Here is a 21,162-nt window from a genome sequence, read left to right as displayed (position 1 = left end):
ACACTTTTCTGGAGCCTGAATTTTCTTCTGTTTCTGTTTTCAATTTTAGAAACACAAGGCGAGTTACACAGTTGGTTAAAATCTAGAGTTGAAACCCAGCTATAAACATACACTAATTTCGTGGAACTATTAGGATTTACAAGTGATACATGCTTTCTTCATTTCATAAGGCAGTGTTCAGTGTGAACAAATACCATTTAAACTGTCTGTTGGCTCCCTGCAGCAATTGCGGTGCTAACAAGATCCCTATCCAAAAGACATTGATATTATTAGTCTGTATCTCCACATGTAGAAGTCTCTTGTGCTAAGAATGTCTGTATTTTTATTTCTAAATTCTAGTTTTCGTTCTCTGAATATGTTATTGATATATATTGGTAGTCTTTATTGATATATATTGATAGTCTTTATCTCACACTGATGCATACGAGCTGTCTAAACCCAGACCATGTTTCACAGCAACGTTTTAGCCGCTCATAAAGTGCAGTTCAGAGCTTCAGAGTCTACCCTTGTTCTGCTGCAATGGGCTGGAGTCCTGTGGGTCGTTACATGCAGGATAGGCACAATGTTTGCTGCCCAGGAAGGGGACTTTTAGCACTCTGCCTTCTAGCTTACAAAGGGTTTCTAGTATCTGCTCGCTACTGCTAAAACACAAGCTGAGCTCCCTTAGGACCTGCTTCTAAACTGAATCACTTTGCACATTAATGAATTCTCCCTATGCAATTTTTATTTCTATTAATACATGGTGCTCGTTATCTTACTGCTTATCAGGCATTTTTATCTCCTTTTCAAGTAGTTCATGCGCAAGTTTTGTAACCTCCACTTACGTATTTTGTAAGTGCAGGTAATATATTTTATTAGTACAAACTGTTGTGTCTACCCACAAGCCTTCACTTACGTCCTTATCACCATGGCTACAGCAGGACTACCACAGCTTCATTTGCTCATGTCTAGTTTTAGTTTAAAAAAAAAATCATATGAGGTCTGGTTGGCTTTTAAAATGAGTTCTGAATCTATTGGGAGAAATCCGGGTGTCACTGAAACTCACTCCTACGGACTTTGTGCTAGCAAGTGTTCATGCCTGCATTGCAGAAGGTCTAGGAATTCCCCCAGGGTCCAAAAGTCTCTAACACCACACATGAGGGCTTTTCCCTCCCATCTCTGTACACTGCTTGCCTAGCTTCTGACCCCGCGAGCTGGTCTTCTGTCATTCCCACTACCATATGTTTACTTACGTTTTAATTTATTTAACTTCTGAACAGCCAACATTGCCCTGAGAAGGACAGAAAAATGCTATTCAGCACGGAGGCATTCAGGTGCAGGCAGGTAAAGGGATCCAAAATCTTGTGGGAAGTCCATGACAGAACATGGCTTTGGGCTCAGGTCTCCCCATGCTAAAATTAGGCTTCATCCTCCCTGTTCGGGCCTGGCCCTGTTATTTACAGTGTTAATTGTTAATTGTGCCTTGTGCTTATTTTTCAGCACAAGGTTTGTATTATATCAGCTGACGAATTTTCTCCAGAATATGTGGATCCTAAAGTACAGTGCATAGCTGCTTACAGGAGTGCCCATGACGGAAGGTAACTTGCTTGGTCTTATCCTTCGTATTTTCTGAAGAAGACCTTGAAAGGCAGACTAAATGGGATTTTAATTCTTTTGAATGACCCTTTGCTCAGTGACTCACAGGTGATTTGTAGGCCACTTTTGTGAAGTAGTATTTGTAAAAAAGCCGAAGTGTTAGTGTTAATCTAGACAGCCTTTGCGCAGGATTTTGTTAATACTAGCCTCTTCCTGGCCCATCTGAACTACTGAGTGCTGATGCGTTAGAAAACATGCATCTTTCACACACCGTCCAGTATGATAGGTGTCCAAGCTGGAGAAACATTGCTACTTCAGTGGCCTGAAATGCTTACCGCTCCATCTGGAGTTTCATTCTGCACGTTACTGCTTCAGCTGTTCCAAAATGGCTTTAATTTGTCATTAGGTAGGGGATGTGACTGCCCTTTCAGGCACAAATCCGCCAGCTCAACTTGGCAGCATCAAACTACTCAACATGTAAACCGCTTCACAAACAAGCCATTCCCTTGTCTATCTCATCGTGGGGCCCATATGGTAGGTGTGCCCTCAGCATTCACCCCGCACAGCAACGCCAGGTGATCCTTCTCCTCCATTATACTTGTATAGGACCAGTAATTAGAGCACCTATATACAGCTTGATTGACCCAGGTTGATGGCTCTTCTCTTGCTGTGAACATCTGAACCTGAACTTTCACTTCCCAAGTGGTTAGTTCGGGGTTCTGCAGAGCACTTTCTCCGTCCTGTTGAAGGTCTTCCCGTCTCCATATGTTTTAATTTTTGGGCCAGAGAGAAACTATCACTGCAGCTTCCAAATTAGGGAGCCCCACATTTCAGTTCCTGTTGCACTCCCCAGGATGTCCCTCGTGATGCTATTCCCAAGGCTTTGTTCCTACTGATCTGGCAATGGGAAGGGCCTCAAAGTAAAAGTGAATGTCATTTGCAGGACTTCAGAGGCAGAAAGCGTTGGTGACTATGTCTAATAGTTTTCCAGACGGTAGTTTCTAATACAATGGTTGAATTGAAATAGCAAGCAGAAAAATCTGGAGAGTAAATTGGATAAAAGCATGTGACTGTACTTGGCTTCCAAGCATGCATAGCACTGAATCGCAGCTTTAATTCTCCTGCTCAGAGTGTTACAACTCAGAGTAGCTTTCTAAGACTGAAGATACTTGTCCTCGCACCAAAGGTATTTTGCATTCCTGCGCATTTATATTCTGAGTAAAATGGGGGAAGGGGGCTGGGTGAAAAACATGATTTAAAATAAAGCTAATGTAGAAATTTGTACCTTTTACTTTGGGTTTGTGTTGTGTTTTTTTTTTTAGTCTCTTGTTATATTTGCATAGTTTACTCTATGTTTATGTTCTGTTATTACGACCATTATCTGGCAGTATTTTTGCTTTCCTGAAAGTGTTTAGTGTTCACCGAGTTGAAAGATGGAGAGTCTTGGCTCAGTTTAACAGTATTATGCAGGATGCTGCACGTCATTTCCCACACAGGCCTGGCAAATACATCTCAATCCTGGCCCTGAAACACACTTGCCATTCCAGTTCTGGGCCTGTCTTGAGCAAAGATTAATCATTGTCTGTTGAGTACTTAGGAGAAGTGAACAAATACTAGCAGGAACCCCCCCAAAACATTTTCTCCTGCAGTCTTGGAAAATACTTCTCTCAATCAAGTTCTTCAGAATTAAATATACCAGGGAAGAAATAGTTAAACACAGCAGTGAATGAATAAGGATGCTTTCAAGGAGCACTGTTATTTATTTTGGCTCCAATTCTACAAATATTTGAGGGTATACTTAACTTCTAAGTACTTAAGTAGTCCCATTGCCTTCAGTGGGAAAACGTGCATGTTTAAAGGATACGCCTATGTAAATATTTGTAGAACTGAGAATTCAGTATTAGTACAGATTCTGGTGAATGTAGCTAACTGGATTAACTAAAATGTATTTAACTGGGGTTTTTTGAACACTCTTGGTTTCCTTAGGTTTCATCTTCCTTAGCAAAGTCTTTCCATTGACATTCATCAGGTTATTGAAATTCTGAGTGAATAAAATCAGTTAATGTACATTTTCCCCCTTTGTGCATTAAATCCGCACCTCTTGTTTTCATTTACTTTCTGATCATTTACATAGAATCCAAAGAGTAACAGTGGTTACTATTGCATTGTTAATTGTACTACATTCTAATATATTAACTTTTGTGAGTTGTCTGCTTTTTCTTTCCTGATGCCTAAGGAATTCTCCTGGCCCCAAGAGTAATTAATATAACTCTGTGTTTAGTGCAACATGCATTCCCTCAGTGCATGAAACTCCACCGGCGGCTTTGGTTTTGGATGCATTCAAGGATGGGAAAATTTCTGAAGTACGGAGAGATATACTCTATGATCCACTGAGTGCCCCCTTACCTTCTGACTCAGTTAATGGGGTCACCTTGACACCATTACAGGTATCTCATATTTTGAAAATATTGTTTCCTAAGTCACAAAGTATGTTCTTAGTAAAGTTGAATAGATGAAGCACTTTAAGAGAATCAAAACTGAATGACGTGATATGATCAAAATGTTGCAGACTGAGTAAGCCACCAAGATAATACACAGAAAGAGAAACAAAAATGCCAGCTTCTTAATAAACTAGGCAGTAATCTCACAGACTGCGGAATAGCATTAAATATACTTGACATGCAGACAGATAGGAGCGTGCAGTTGTAATGCCATACTCTTCAAAGAGATTGTTAACTTCCTGAGAGATGCTAAGCCCCCTCTCTTTCATTGCAGGTAGGTGGCACAGAACACAGCTCATAAACCCAAGAATATCTCATGAAACAAATATACTATCAATCAGACCTGTTCTTGTTTCTGCAGAACCAGATTACCTTGAGTGGCAGAGTGCCCCGCTTGGGCAGATACGTATTTGTGGTACATTTTTATCAGCCAGCACACCCAGTGTTCCCCGTGCAAGTGCGTGTGGATGCGGGACGTGTGTGGTCAGGTAAGCATCTGAATTTGATCGAACCCCTTTCCTTTCTCAGCGTTTTGGCACATGGAGCATTTTTTGGCATTACTTTTTTTCTTCTAGGTTCCTTCAATGCTTCTTTCTGCCCTCATACCTCTGGCTGTCGGGATCAGGTGATTGCAGAAAACCAAATTGAGCTTGAAATTTCTGAACCTGAGGTCTCTGTTACGGTGATGATACCTGATGGCAGAATGCTGGTTCTGGTACGTTTATTACATAAGTGTACTTGGAAATGTTATCCTCAATTTCACCATTCATTTAGAGATAGATGCAAAGATGAAAGCCAAAAGGAAAGAATTTGTTTTTTAATGTTGTGTTTCAAATTTTTAGGATCTTGTGCACTGCTTCTGTTTTATTTTAAATTTTTAAGATACCATACACTGTTTTTATTGTACACTGCTGGTAGCATCACAGCTCTGGGGGGAAGATAAGTATATTTTCCTGTTTTTTTTCAGTTAAAATGTTACGGGTTTTGAGAAAATCCAGAATGCATAATGAAGCAACATTTAAATCTCTAAATACCGTAGCTTGTGTCTTTTGCTTTTCTCTGAAATGTACAATTTAGCTTTTTTGTTGTTTTAAGGAAAATGTCTTAGTTGTTCCAGCAGACACCTACAGTTACAAAATTCTTGACAAAAAGACAGTGGACAAGTCATTTGATTTTATCAGCCAATGTGGAGGAAACAGTTTTTATATTGAGTAAGCATCGCTTTCTAAAAAACTGAACATTTGACAACAAGCTGGGAATTAATATTATTTTCACTCTGTATTAAAGACACATGTATAAAATCCCCATCATTGTGCTACATTAAAATGCTTTTCATGGCTTATGCTGGCCCATTAAATTTCCATGAGTAATTTTTCCATAACTTTCTATTGTGAATGAAATGTAAAGGTAGAGCTTTATTGCTCACAGTACAAAAGAGGAAAATCTATGTCATCTTTCTGTCTTTGGTATTTCCATCTTTGGTATTTGGTATTTTGCTTGGCATGTCTGAACTGATATGATTAATATACGCACTTTCTTTGAAAAAAAATCTCTTACCTGCATGTTCAAAGCCATTCACCACTAATTTAATTAAAGTATATCCTCTCATGTGTACTGATGCAATCCTTATGTCAAAGAACAAAGGCAGGACCCTAACTTACTGAACCGCTGCAGAGCACGCTCATAACAATTCCCAAGTGCCAGTACTTACAGGATTTCTATTTCAATTTAAATAGCCCAGAAGGATCATCGGCCTTCTGTAAGGACTCTGTAAGGTCACTAGTGGCTTTCTACAACAACGGAGCCCTGCCATGTAATTGCCATAGCGCAGGTGCCACGAGCCCTGCTTGCAGCCCCTTGGGAGGACAGTGTATTTGCAGACCTCATGTCATCGGTCGTCAGTGCAGCCGATGCCAAACTGGCTACTATGGATTTCCATTCTGCAAGTGTAAGTACATGCTCGGACTTATTCAGCACCTGACCCGACCTTTTATTTAATTCTCCGATTTTACTGCATAGGTACCACAGCCTCATATTTCTTTATAGGGCTTGATCCTATGAGAGGCCGGTTGAGCCATCTTAGATTTAGCATAGCATAGCTTTCATTTTAACACAGAAGTAACCCCATTCCCTTTAAGTACACCTAGTTCACAAAGAAGTATGCCTTCGCATGTGTTGTCTGATCAGGTGTAGTAGGCTTACTGGTTTTACTGGTGAAAATCCATATTGCCACTCTTGCAGTCGAATGGATTTTTCTGCACTGACTGCTAAATCGTTTCCAAGTTCTTACTGTTGTATACCAGTTTATACCTTCAAGATTTTCCATACATAATCAGAGTCAGCATTCTTGATTCCTCTTTTTCTGACGTTATTCTTAACATCAGCAGATTTATAGATTACACCGACAGTCTTCAGCTGCTTTACCAGATATTATACTCTATGTTTATTAATGTTACTTTGTAAAAGTGGTGCCCTTAACACCAAAACTATTCAATGTTTAATGCTTGGCAGTTTTGGGAAGTGATAATAATGCCTGTGGTGAAGTTAAGCAACCAATCTGTGGAAAAGAGCCAAGGTCTCAAGCTATTCTTTGAAACAACCATTACGGTCACATAGTTTGTTTCCATGACCCTGGTTTGTCTCAGTCTCACATCACTGTGATAGTCGAAGTCATATAAGCCAGCTGAGCTTAAAACTAGTGGAAGAGAGAAAAGAATCATGTCATTTATACATACAGGTTGTGTGTGTTTGTTTCATATACAAGTTCGATGAGAGTTGATCATTGTAAGTTGAGATGTTATTAATTTGTAGAACATTTTCTTTGACCTAGTATGCAACTGTGGGCAGCGTCTTTGTGATGACGTCACTGGTAAATGCATTTGCCCTCCGCGAACCGTGAAACCAAAGTGTGAAGTGTGCGAGAAACATTACTTCAGCTATCACCCTCTTGCTGGCTGCGAGAGCTGCAACTGTTCAGAAAAAGGAGTCGTTAATGTGGCAAGCCCAGAATGTGAAAAAACCAATGGGCAATGCAAGTAAGTTTGGGTTATGTGCATTATAAATGATGCATGAGTGGTTTGCTTCATCCTTCTTTTCAGGTATTTGGATGGGATGTGGGAGTCTCTGATGATGATGAATAGGGATTTAAGCAGTACTTGGCAATAGTGAGGACTCAGCTGTTTCAGGGATACCCGCAGTGTTCTAGTGGAAATATGGTTTGTGCAGGTAGCTGATGGTGGGATTTGGGATTCCTGGGCTTGCTTCCGTTTGCCAGTGACATGCCACGTCACTCATGGTAAGTCCCTGAATCTCTGTCCATCTTATAGAGGACCTCAGATCAGAGCTCCTGACTTCTGGACATGTACTTCATTTGTAATGGTGTACATTATCTCCCAAATTCTTAAAATTATGCAGTTGACCTTCCACAATCTGATGTCTGGGTTTCAGTCCAGTGGTGTTTTTAAGTACTGTAAAGCTTGAGTGCTTGCAGTGAGCTTTGAGAAACTTTGATGATAGGTACTGTCTGTTTGAAAGATACTGTTCAGTTGGAGCCATAGCTGATAATTGCCCTGAAAATTATGCCTTCTGTATGACATATGCTTATTTTTCTGTAACTCAGCGTACTGAAATAAAAATAAATTCTTTAGTTTTATTCTCTTATTGATATTCTCTAAAACATTTTTAGCATACAGCCACAGTCATAGGGGATTATCTTAAATTCAGATGCTGTGAGTATTAGTGTAGTTGAACATTTCTGTTGTTTCCTTGGGGAGATCAAGTCCTTAAATAGCAAGTGCAAATACTTGATAGCCAGTAGGTTGCATAAGGCCAGGATTAGTTCAGTTTGATTGGTTTGGCTATGTTTTTGCAGGGTTCTAACAAAGAGAAATATGATACTTCCTGCTCTGCCATTAATCCTGTAAATATGACAGAGAATACTCATTTTCAGAGAATACTCGTATTATTTCCTGAATTTAAATTATTTTCCTAAGTCTGTCCTTTTCATATGAAGTGCATAATTGTCTTATCCCAAGGGCAAAACAGGAATTTTGATATGTGGAAGTTGGGGTTCAGCGTTAAAATGTAGGATGTATTGTATCTCCTGATGTACTCTCAATCTCATTAGTCTCTGCTTTCATTTTCCCCATACAATACAAAATAAAATAAAAATAAATACTATGCAAAAATAAATCAAATAAATACTTCAGTCAACTAAAACCCAATACTTTAAAGAAAGGGCTTAGGATATTTCTACTCGAGTAAAATTGAGGATAATTTTTGCAGAAATAGTTAGGTTTTTCCGTTTCGGTGAATAGCTGTATTGCCTGATTACAATGGTGGTATTTTTCATGTGCAGCCTGATTGGTAATATCAAAGAAACGACAGCTTATTGCTAAAAATTCTGAAGCAAAACTTGACATTTAGCAAATACTTTTGGACTGCTTACTGAAGTATATAGCTAACTACTACGTTCTGATTAATACCTTTCCTTCTGTGGATTACATGAAGTTCAAAGTCCCCATCCAGCTCCTGTTATCTGGGGGTGGTGGTAATGCATTCAGAGAGACTGAGAAACGTTGCCCATTGTCTGGTGAATTGAGTGATTGCTTTCATATATTACATGAAGTGCAGTCTACCTTGTCCGCATAATTTAACTGTTTATTTCCTTTGAATTTGTAGTGCTAGTGCACATATAAATTTGGTGCTGAGACCCAAAGGACACTCCACCAACTTGCTGAGGCTTTTAAAAATTATCTTATGACAACTAAAACGTAAAGGTGTGGATGGTGGTGGTGGCAGACATTCTTTATCAATGGATCTTTACTGTCTTGAAACCTCCTTTGGGCTGGTACAGACATTGCCAGCATAGACAGAAGCAAGAGGGATCATCCGACCTACATTTTCACTAGTTTTATCGGTCTGTGCAAGTTTGTTGTAGAGGTAGGATGAAATAGCTGCTGCCGCTGAAAGATGTTCTGTCTTATCTCAAGCCTTATTCATAGTTTGGTGGTGTTTTTTGCATCTTCTGTACTTCACCTAAGTAAATCCAAGGCATTCAGCCTTCACTGTGAGCAAAGTGGATTTTATCCTTTGTGAACAGTTGTAAACTAACCCAAGCCTTGTGGCAGGTTGAAGTCCCCATAATTATTTATATGCCTGGGATTCTCCACCTTTTTGTTAGCAGGTGAGTGCCTTGAGAAATGCCCAGTCACATCCTCCAGCTATAAATAGTCTTCCAGCTCCGCTTACCTGTGTACAACAGCCATGTTTCACATTTTGGTGTATAGAGACAGTGGTTCTGCACTGCAAGCACTGAACAGCTGCAGAAGTCTAACTCCATTGTGAGCATTTATATCCTTCAAAATCAAATCCGTTCCTAATCAGTTCCATGACCACAGAAAACATCTCACCATTCGAATCTGAGAACAATACTAACCTGCTGCTGTTTCTCCGTGGAAGTCATGAAGTTGTGTCATAGCCATGCAATCACTTCAAAGATCCACCTGCCTTTTGTTTTAATTTCCCCTTCCTCGCACCGTCCCTGCCTCCCTTACTGACTCCCTCCTCTGTGTTTGTTTGTTGATAAAGATGCAAACCAGGAATAAAAGGACGGCAGTGTGATCAGTGTGCTCCTGGTACTTACGGTTTCCCAAACTGCGTGCCGTGTAACTGTAACAGGGATGGAACAGAACCAGATGTTTGCGATCCCCAGACAGGAATTTGTCTCTGTAAGGTCAGATAAATCAAATTACTTCTGCATTCACAAGCATTGTTTGCACACCAGTGACTATTTCGTATTTAATGGGGTGAATGAAGTGAGTTTATCGTTAAGTTTTCAGTAAGAATTAAATGCAGCTGTATGAAACCATCACACCTCGCGGTATGTGCACAGATCATCGTGGTAGCAGTTAAATGCCATTTTTTAATGAGTTCAGTATCTGTCAGTTTTACAGGCGGTCTTAGGCTTCGCAGGGTGTTACAGTGCTACAGAGTAGATGTCCACTGATTCACTGAAGCAGTCTGTACCCTGCACAGATCCGCTTTATGCATCTGCATCTTGACTTTTGGATGGTAACCAGGTCCTATGCTTTTTTTAGCCATATTATGTCGGTTGACATTTCACCACATCATTATATCCAGGAAATCTTCTTTTGTTCTGATCTGCATAATTAAATGTGATAAATGTGAACTTTCACAAGTGACCTTTTATATTGTAGGGTTGGAAAAGCCAGCAGGAGGGTTTTGGCAGGGAAGTTACCAGCTGTCTCTGACTAATATTTATTACTCAATGGCTCACTTTATAAACTGGAAAGACAGCTCATAACTAAGACAGTCTCCAAGAAGTCAGTTTTATTTGCATTTGGAATATGGTGTATCCAGGCAATCACACGTTTTCATTCATGTTTCCATACATTTAAATAAATATTCTTTCAGAAGATTTGTTTTATGTGCAGGAGGATTTGGGGGCCTCACCAAAACCAAAAGGAAAACTCTGAGATTTCTTTCAACTATGCCTTAACAGGAGAATGTTGAAGGTGCAGAATGTGATATTTGCCGACCAGGATCCTTTTATCTGGACCCTTCTAATCCCAAGGGATGCACCTCTTGCTTTTGTTTTGGGGCAACCAGCAACTGTCGCAGCACAAATCGTCGTAGAACCAAGGTGTATTCAATATTTTTTTTCTTTGCTCTCACGAACCTGCATTTATTCCATTAAGGAAATGCCAGATTTCTTCCAAAATTGAAAACATATTTTAATAGTTTCTGAGGATGAGCAATATTCTGCAAGCAATCGTGCAGATTTAGTGCAGCCTTGTTAAGACTTAGGTGGTCTGAAAGTGCCTTTCAGCAGAAATGGCCATTTTCATGTTTGTTTACAAATCACTAGTTGGACTGAAGTTGAGCTGGCCTTCCATTGCTTTATCTTCAGTCACTGGTTTGTCACTAAAGTCAAGGGTCTCCTTCAAGATGCATTGATAAGCACATGTCATTTTACATGTCTATATCATAAGTGCATTTTGAAACCTAAGAAACGTGTGACAGATTCCACAGAGATTGTAAAAATTGTCTTTCTTCCCTCCCTATAAAAAAAGATATGACATCAAGGGTGAGAAAAGGAGAAGATAGATTTTTAGTAGCATAATTGAATGGTAAGGTGGCTGAAGACTGAAAAAGAAGGAACAACTGCCTGAAACAATGCAAGAGAAAGCAAAGTGAGAAGCAGAGCCCTAGAATGGTGGACGAGGACTTTAGGCTTAGACATAGACTCAGTACAATCCAGATTGTGGCACTTTGTTGTTTACACACAAAGGATGAAAATCTGGTCTCAGTAAAGTCAGTAGCAAACTTCCATTTGCTTTAGGAAGATCTCCTCTAGTGATTACTTGTCCTTACCAAAGACTGGTTCTGAAAACATGTCTATCTTTGTTTTATTGCTCTGGCCAGCCAAGGTCAACCTACCACAGAACTGTTCTCATACGTATGCATGATACTTTCTTTCCCCCAGCATAATGATAAATAACAGGATGTATGGTCTTCCATGAAACAAGAGCCATGAACATAAAATGTGCATTATTAAAGAGCCAGAATATTAGGCTACATTGCCTGCCTACCCAAAATATCCTGCCGTGTCCCCTCCCTCCCAGTTAACGTACCACTTTGTCTTTTAGGCTACTGTCCTTGGTTTGATTTTGGAATGGATTTAAAAAAGCACCTCCCAATTATGTCCTTGAGTTTGTGTACACAACTCCTAGTCACCTCCAGAAGGGTTATGCCTTCATGTGACTGAATATAGAATTCAGTTTGCAGCTGACAAACCAAATGCCTGCATTCCAAGTAGCTTTGGCACATCTGTCCCACTTACGCTCTCTTTTGAGGTCCTTGCAACCTACACTGAGCAAAGATTTTAGGCTGGCTCTGAAGGGGTTGAAGTTCATGCTTGGGGAATTACAGAGGCTAAACAATTTCTCCTCATTACTTGGTGCTGGTAAAGTTTAATAAAGGATGAAACAAGCTTTTGTTTCCTTTATGTATTTTCATTAGTTTGTGGACATGAGGAACTGGCGCTTGGAGGCAGTGGATGAAAATATTGACATTCCAGTCACTTTCAATCCAGTCAGTAATAGTGTAGTGGCTGATGTTCAAGAATTGCCTGCTTCAGTGCATAGTTTGTACTGGAAAGCACCGCCCTCTTACCTGGGAGAGAAGGTAAATGACACCTCGCTCATCTGTTTTAATAGCACGTATTCATTTTTTGCCAGCATCGTTGATAAACAGTCTCCTTGTTTTTCTTAGATACATTTCTGTCTCTTCCCTCACGAGATTCTTCTCTCTCTTCCCTGACATGCTAGGAATCAGAGCATTTGACTTTTGAGTACAATGTTAAAATTGTAACCAATAATACAGAATTAATCATCTTGCTGGGTGCCAGGGAGGTCTTTATGTGAACAGCATGGTCAGAAGCTACGGTTCAGGGAGCTGGTACCTTCAGCCGCTTTTCTGAAACCCAGAACACATAGAGCTTGCCAATGTGCCCAAATATCCTTTAGACTCCCTGGAGTACCTCCTGAACAGATTTCCAAAAGAATAAAAGGTGATTAAGTGCTCAGTGGCACGTGAAAAACCCAACCTTTTGCTTTCGATATGTTGCTTAGGAAGAGCAACACCTGGTTTTCTAACCTTTGTATTCTTTGAACTGCTTGCTGCTCTTTCTGCTCATGCATGGGGGCAGGCCCTTGCTCACGGTTAACACCTATCAGCATTTCAGCCTGGGGGTTACGCTGACCAGGGGGACTTTGCTAGTGGTGCCTTGCAGGCCCAGAGCCCCAGGTTCTCCCTCTTGGCAGCTCTGACAGTGTCGATAGTTACTAGCCAGTCGTAGGGCACACAGGCTTTTCAGGTGCAATCCTGCTGTCACACAAGTGAAAACAAATGGGTTAGACACAAGAGCATTAAAGATGGTACAATTTTTTAAGTTCCTCTTAGTCCCCATTTTAAGGACTAGAGCAGTATTTTTCACCCTGCTCTCCTATGCTCGGGGGTAAATATCTTTCAGTTGAACAGCACATTTAGTTAGGGTGCTTTTTGTTAATGTTATAGAGGTTCTTGTTTCAATGTCCACAAATTCTTTTTCAAAGAAAGTTCACGGTGAAGCATACTTTATCTACTACAGTGTTAAACCAGAAGGACTTTTGTTGTTCCCATAACAATATAAAGAAGGCAATAACCATTTTTAAACACAGCTATTACAAACAGTGCTATGAGTTTTATGTTGCATGTCACAGTATCTAACTAGGCATGCCATGACTTGCTTTTATTTATGGTGACAACACTGTAAATAAAATAGTTCTATTTTTGGACCTGCTTTTACCGTACACTGTGTGTAAGTGTATATTTTAGCACTGGCTATACTGCAGTAGTGAAAGTCCCCCCCAAAATGGTATCTTGATGCTTGGTTTTACAAGCTCATAAGTTTACTAATCATTTACTTTATTGTATTCTGAAAATGCCAGGTTTTGGTCTACTTCCAGTGATAGCACCTCTTTTGGAAGATGTGAACAAGATCACTCCAGACATTTTTCATTATGATGAGGGTATAAATACTGTTTTCCATTACCTTAAACCTTTTAACTAATTCCACTGGAACATTAATATTTAGCAGAGTATATTTCCTTTCCTCTCTCTATCTTTTGTTTACGAAGTTAAAAGGGAAGAGCAACTATAAATATATAAATAATTTTATTTATATAAATGTAGCAAATCTATAAATATAAAATCTATAGCAGTGCAGGAACTAACAGTCACAGAGAAATTCAGATCACATCGTCTCCATTTTCTGCTCTTGTGTATTTTAACATTCTATTTAATAGACCACTCTTTATGTTAGAAAATCAGTACTGTACATATAGAATACAGAGGAAGTTTATAACACCAATATTTTTCCATTTAAAAAAAAAATTTAAAAAGCAGTAACATAACAGCCTGTCATATGGTGCAGTCCTAAAATGTGTGTTAAACAGGAAACTAGCTCTAATTTGAATTTTCTTATGTTTTTGAAAAAAAATTATTTATACAGGGTCGTTTTGATTGTGTTGGCAAAATATAGCCAATGTTCCAAATGATGCTTTTGAAAATGCAGTTGGCTAAAGATAATAGCATTAATTACAGCCCTGTGATCCAAGGAACGCGTTTAGTACTGAGAAGTCTGTGTTTTGTTTGTAATTCATCAAAGTATATGGAAAGGGGTAGAGCGAAGGCTGGTGCTTACCTGCAGAATGCCAAAACCTGACAAAGCAGTTCTTCCTCCCGTGTCAAAACCAAGCGTAAGCTATAAGGGCAAACAGCAAGGGGTGCAAAACAAAGTAGTGTATCTGTGGCAAAACACCTGGTTTCACCTAGTACCCACAAACCTTCCTTCTAGGCTCTTCTTGGAAGAAAAACTGTCTAGGCTGTCCCTGGAGCTTCTTTTCCTCTTTGTATGTTTTGAACTGACTCACTTATACACGACCCAGGGAAGCAGTTCGTCAGATGATTCGAACATACTTGCCTAAGTCTTTGTTTTGGGCAGCAGCGTATGTATTTGGTTGGGGTTGAGGCCACCTGTGGTCACCTATAGTGGAGCCAAAAGAAGTGTGGTTTCAGCTCCGGTCTGTTTACAACAGAGCTGATATCAGTGGAAGTCCTGTCTTCCAGAAGGTGGAGCAAAGATTTCCTGATTAGATTCATGTTTGTAGTAAGGTTAGAAAATGCTGGCCTATGAAGGCCACCTTTAAACATGCTTAGTCTGACTTCTCCTTTTTATCCATGGCTGTTCATGGGGTTCACCACCACTTTCACTGTCAGTCTGACATCTGCTCTTGATGAGCCAAATGTGTTCTGTAGAGTCTGGGGAAGAACAATGTTCATGTGAACGTGTGATTTCTCCATGACCACAGATGGTATGATCCCAGGTATGAAAAACACCCAATGCAGGTAAACCTTCCAGAGAACAGTAACAGGCACTGCTCAAAAAGTGATGTCAGATACACAAAGTAAACAAAATTTAAAGTAATTTCTTCCAAGCAGCACATATTTTCATATTTGGACTAAAGAACACAGAGTAAATATATTATTTACAGTGCTGGAAAACGGGGTAAACTTGAATACAAAGTTATATTCATATCAAGCAATAGTGCAGTAAAGTATCTCTGGTCTTGTGCATTTTGTTATAGCTTTCTTCGTATGGTGGCTTCCTAAGTTACCAAGTGAAATCTTTTGGTTTACCTAGTGAGGGCATGGTTCTTCTGGATAAGAGACCTGATATACAACTAACAGTAAGTTTTGAAATACTGTTTTTTTCTTTCAAGCAGTAACAATACCATGATTTTTTTATGTTACCTGACAACCATGGCAAATTTTGCTCCTATAGCGTGCTTAACTTTTATAGCAACTTGCTGCATTTCTGTAAAAGTGATTTTACTGCATTTTGCTCAAAGCCATCAACACACCTATCTCTGTTGCCAAAGTAACATATTATTAAGCATAACTGACTTGAGAACAAATAAAAAGATAAAACAGAATTTTCTCTGTAAAGTGCACCTGTGGAAAAAAATTAATTAATGCCTTGCACATTTGTCAACAAGTATAGGTTCGACTCTGCAAAATATGCCCTGGATTCCATGTGTAATTAATCTCATTTTCTGTGAGAATTTTCTTCAGCATAAAATTAAGCATAATTATAAGGCTTCAAGGGACTGAAGTAAAAATGCATTTTAGGTTAACAGTTTTCTAATTTAATCACTTTAGGGCAAAAATTGAAATCTTCTACTGTTTGTTGAAGTTCCTAAGGGGGTGGTTTTGTTTCTTCAGACCATCAGAAATACTAATTCAGTATTCTAGGATTCTTATTGGGAAACATGCCTCATAAAGTACTACAGTAGTATCCAAAGTTGTTTGTGCACCAGGATGCAAAGGAGAGTGAAAATGCAAAAACATTTTTACTCAAAAGTAATAACTAGTTCCTGTGAAAATTGGTCAGCATTAATGTAATTCTCTTAGTGTTTTATTTGAAAGCAAGGTTGTTAATAGGCAAAAGCAGTGAAAACCCTGCTGACACTAGAACACAGTGCTTGCTATACCACTTCGCTGACAAAATCACATACGGTTTTCCTACGATTACTTAGTTTTTATTCCCCAAAGGGAAACAGGATTAATGTGCTTTACCAAATTTTATTGCATCTGAACACTTTACCATAAAAAGTAGTGAAATGGCAATGTTATATCCTCATTCTCATACAGGGCCAGCAAATGAAAGTTGTTTATATGGATCCCAACAACCCACTGCCTGACCGTCAATATTATGGCCGTGTGCAGCTAGTTGAGGTAAGAAATGAAAATGGAATGGCCTTCCCTTTTCTTCCCAGTGGCACATAAAAAATATGCGGGTAATATGTGCAGAAATACCAAATACTTGATAATGTTAATGAATATAAACTTAAATACTGTAGACCTTAAATATAAACATTTTTTCTCTCTCTTTACTGCCACATTGAACGTAGGTTCTGGTTCATGCCACCTAATTTTAGCACCTCTAAGTTAGGCACCTTGGGTCCAATTTAGCCCTTAGCACTCCCTCCAGGGCCAGTGGAGTAATACTGAATCAGTCATCAGTGGAAGATGATTCATCGCAGCCCCAGACTGTACTTAATAGAGGTGGAATGAACTGTTATCTGTTTTCCTTGGTGTCTAGCTACCCAGTTTGGTAGCTAGGTGGGTGTCCAACATTCAGGCAGGTGAATTTAGCAGGGATTATTCCTACCTTAAATCTGTCCTCAGAAGGTCAAGCTGGGTTATTTATTTCTGTCTCATATATAGGCAAAAAAGCCAGATTCCATTTTCAGTAATGCTGTGTCTATCAGCAACAAGAAAGCATGTGAAGGCAGCCCTCAAAGACTGGATTTCTAGGACTTTGCTTACTCTTAAAAATAAAAGCATTTTCCTCCACCCTTTTATGGTTTGGTGGGCGATACCTCAAAGAAATTTGGATGACTGAAGAAGAACCTATATGCTTCTTCACTTTTCGATACCTCAAAGCTATTTGTACCTTGCAAAGTGAAGGGTACATCCCTTTCTATGCTCATTATTCCTTTACCCACCTATCCTGTGTTTACATTAATTGTATTTATTTTCCTGACCTCTATTTCACCCCCCACCAATTGGCACTACAGAGGTCTGTTCCATGGGGGTTTTCTCCCTTTTTCTGTCATCCTGTCTTCTTTGCAGATGCTCTTTTTAAGAAGCAGCCGGGCTGCGCTCATTTTGTACCCTTAATGTGCAGGGAAACTTCAGGCATGCCAGCAGCAATAACCCTGTATCCAGAGAAGAACTGATGATAATCCTGTCTAGACTAGATGGCTTACACATCAGAGGCCTTTACTTCACGGAGACTCAGCGATTAACCCTTGGTGAGGTTGGGCTGGAAGAAGCCACCAGCGCAGGAAGCAGCAGCAGCATTGCATACAGTGTAGAGACATGCTCCTGCCCTCCGGAGTACGCTGGTGACTCATGTCAGGTAGGAAGCGTTTGCTTCCATACTGTACCATTATCTTCTGTCTTGCCTACAGCTATACATACTGGTTTAGTTAGAGGAACAGGCTAGTTATTAAAGTAATTAAACGTGCTTCTTGTAAGCCTGTGCACTTTCAATGGCTCAAATACTTTCACTGTCTAAGAAGCACTGTGGGGTTATTCAACTCATGATTGCTTTTGCGGAACTGTGAATGTCATTTTACATACGTAAGGCACTATAATGAGGGATTCTTCTGTGATGCCCTACGAGAGGCTGAATAATCTCGGTTGACACTTACTTGAATGGAGGGAAGGTCAGAGTTGACTTGATCAAAGTCTGTGAGACCCTACACGCAGACAAGTTTCCTTGTTTTATCTGGGAAATGCATGACAAGGTCCAAGGGAAGTAACCTGAACCTAGGCAATTCTGCATACTTTCCTATTTTCACAGAGTGACTTAACACTTTTCCTATTTTTATAGGAAAATATTTGAAAGCTGAAGTTAAAATATTTGAAAAAAATATTTGGAGATACTCTTATGAAAGATAATGTAAACATTGCAAAGTAATACTGTTACCTGAAGAATGGTGAAATCCCAGCCGCAGTTATATATCCTGTCCCTGATGCTGTTCCTGTAGCTGTAATTCTTTTGGTTGTCACTTTGCTTAGCTTAGAGCTTGACTGTTCCCATGTGTAAGCACCCAAGGCAGCAGAATAAAGTACCGGAGAGATAAGCGGTGTACAAAGTGCACAAAATAAGCGGAATTATTCTCTCAGAAAATGGTTTGGGGTTACCATAAAGCAGCAATTGCTGTACTAACCTTGCAAACGTTTTTGAAATGAGAGTGAAAGAGTAATATCTAGACCGGAGCAGCTGCAGAGAGACTGAACAAAACAACATTTACCGTTGGCTTATGTCTCGTGTGTGCATCCACTGCTCAGGGCAGCTCTTCATCATCTGTCGAATACCATTTTGGAAATATTTCTAGAAACTTATTTTTTCACACATTTGATGTTCTGTGCCACACGCAAATTGATGAGCATTGACCGAAATTCCTACTACCATCCCATTGCTTTCAACATACTGCCTTTATAAACTAAGGTGTTGGGTTTTTTTATATAACCTAGTGGAAATACATAGCCAAAGGAAGTGATCAAGACACTCACCTGGTTAGTTCGTAAGCCCCTTATGTTTATGCAGCATTAGTCAGGCAGTGATTTACTGCTCTAATCACCTAGCTCTGTCTGGCTGCCTTAGGTGGGGAGGAGGTGATGCCTGCCACACCCCGACTTAGGTATATATTGAGCTACAGGAACTGCGGGGTTACTTGTTAACCTCAGGAATGGTAATGTGTGCTGTACAACTTGACTCATGTATAAAGTTTAAAGGTGGGGCCCATCACAGCACAGAGCCTCATTAATCTTGAGTCAGAAGCTGGAGAAGAAGGGAGAGTATAAGAGAAGGGGCGAGCGCCAGAAGGATAGCAGCATATGTTCGCAGTGGAGCTAAAGTAAAACGATGGCCCAAGCGCAGAGGCCGAGGAATGTAGGATGGCTGGTTGTCACGTTAGTAGCCCTGGGGTGTTGTTTAGCACAAGGCATGCAACAGAGGCTGTCGTATCCTCACCTTCAGGAGAGGAGTCAGCAGCAACAAGTTCAAAGGGATTTTTACCTGAGACAGGTAATTTGTTCATTTTCCCTTCCTCGCTTGCTTCCTTCTTTCTCTTTCTTTTTAAATGAACTAACTTGATAACAACTCCTAAATTACTTAACATAAAAGTAATAAGAAGGCTAATCTTCTTATATCTCTAAGTACTTTCCTAACAAAAGCATGTGCAACAAGTTTCTTTTAAATCCTTGTTTACTTAAAAACAGTCAGCCTGAACTCCTAAGCACTTGAAAGTGCCTAGAGCTTTATCTTTGTATGGAATCAATTTCTCAGTATCATGAATGCTGCTTCGAAAAGAAAGTGCCCGTGTATTCCAAATGTGTTGTTTTAAGGACAGCATAAATAGAAAAACAAAAAGCTGCATAGATTTTTTCCAAATGCATTTGGATATATTTTTAAAATGAGTGATTCATTTTGCTCTCCAAAAAGAGACTTTCAGTAAATAAAATTTGTATGCATTAGAGCCTATATTTTACTTAGTCATGCTGTTTAATGTATTTCAGGCCCTGATTTCTTCAGAAGCTGTGTATATTGGCTCCCTGTTGTTCAAGGAACATATTCACCCTTTTAAAAATGTATCTGAAAAATTTCAACTGCCTATACTAAATTCAGTTCCTGCTCACACTGAAGTCAGTATCAAAAGCTGTTGATGATACTAGTATTCTGCAGACTTTTTTTTTTTTCTTCTCATTTATCCCACATGTAAAGAAGGCAAAGGTGCCACTAGCAACTGTTGTTTAAACAGCAATAACTCAATATTCCTTTTGGGATCTGCTTAGGGAGAGGTGAATTTTTTTTTTTCTCTGGTAGTTACATGGTTGATAAATTCACTGGTTAATCCTGTCCCTGCATAAATACTTACACCTCAAACCACTGGAACATGATTTAAGACACCAACCCTTTGCTCTTCAGATTAGTCCCATCAGTCTTGATGGTGCAATTGCTATGAGAAAAGATTTATGGCTTTGAAGTTCAACTGTCACTTGTTTTCTGAATGTCATTGGGGCCAGCCCCTAACGTGAGGTACAGGTACAGCGCAGAAGTACATTGCTGGAGGCAGGAACCTGGGAGGCATTTGCTTCATGGGGAGCACTGCTTTCTCCCCGCTTCCATACAGCCTCTGATCTTCCTTGCACCACGCCAGCTTAGTTACTAGTGAAAAGGAGCTAGGGAATAGAAGGGATAGAATTAATGTCCGGTCATTTTTGGTGTGGTTGGTGTGCCAGGAGGATGGTGAGCAGAGAAGGTGGGCATGAATTTTTGAATTAGTCTGTATACGGGAAGGCTCCATGCCCAGGAAGAATTCCTTATACTTTCCCTATCCTTGTGCTTTCCCTGCCCATGCCAAGCAAGAACCTGGTTTTAACATACTAGTTACTACCTTCCTGGTGTAGGCTAACAAACTTCATGTCTCTTGCTTCATTCATAATCTTCCTCTGGTTCAGCTCCTTATTTAAACTCGACTTTGATATGACAGGCTGCGCTCCTGCTTCTGTGCCCTCAATAGCTGAACGTTCTTCTCATGCTTCCCGGGTCTCCAGGACAAGCCTGTACGTACTTAGAAATTAGACAGCTGTGTGTTTTGCTGTATCACCTAGCTCTGTCTAAGCATGGCTTTGTATAGCTCTAGGTAGACTTATTGTGGAAGTCATGATGAATTAATGTAAGAGATATCTCATTAGAATTATTTCCAAGGAATACACCGTAGTTAAATTAATATCAAGATTTCATGTAACTGCTAGCTAACATGTGAGATTTCTGTATGTTGATAGAATCATAGAATACCAGGTTAGAAGGGACGTCAAGGATCACCTGGTCCAACCTTTCTTGCCAAAGCACGGTCTAGACAAGACAGCCCAGCACCCTGTCCAG

The 21,162-nt window shown here is 39.8% G+C and overlaps 1 protein-coding gene across 1 annotated transcript in view; it reads left to right on the top strand.

Annotated features, from left to right (window-relative positions):
* The window catches only part of LAMA3 (laminin subunit alpha 3), a 122,638-nt gene that overhangs the window by 61,369 nt on the left and 40,107 nt on the right, over nt 1-21,162 (top strand). The window contains exons 30-42 of the mRNA XM_019473746.1: nt 1,480-1,577; nt 3,857-4,022; nt 4,438-4,564; nt 4,652-4,791; nt 5,172-5,287; nt 5,813-6,024; nt 6,907-7,111; nt 9,666-9,810; nt 10,600-10,740; nt 12,120-12,284; nt 15,287-15,388; nt 16,353-16,436; nt 17,392-17,625. Coding sequence (XP_019329291.1) covers nt 1,480-1,577; nt 3,857-4,022; nt 4,438-4,564; nt 4,652-4,791; nt 5,172-5,287; nt 5,813-6,024; nt 6,907-7,111; nt 9,666-9,810; nt 10,600-10,740; nt 12,120-12,284; nt 15,287-15,388; nt 16,353-16,436; nt 17,392-17,625 — 1,935 coding nt within the window. The remainder of the gene's footprint in view (nt 1-1,479; nt 1,578-3,856; nt 4,023-4,437; nt 4,565-4,651; nt 4,792-5,171; nt 5,288-5,812; nt 6,025-6,906; nt 7,112-9,665; nt 9,811-10,599; nt 10,741-12,119; nt 12,285-15,286; nt 15,389-16,352; nt 16,437-17,391; nt 17,626-21,162) is intronic.

Source organism: Aptenodytes forsteri, unplaced genomic scaffold (genome assembly GCF_000699145.1).
Source record: "Aptenodytes forsteri isolate BGI_AS27 unplaced genomic scaffold, ASM69914v1 Scaffold23, whole genome shotgun sequence".
Lineage (NCBI taxonomy): Eukaryota > Metazoa > Chordata > Aves > Sphenisciformes > Spheniscidae > Aptenodytes > Aptenodytes forsteri.
Note: the sequence above shows the minus strand (reverse complement) of the source record. Positions and strands in the feature narration are given on the sequence as shown.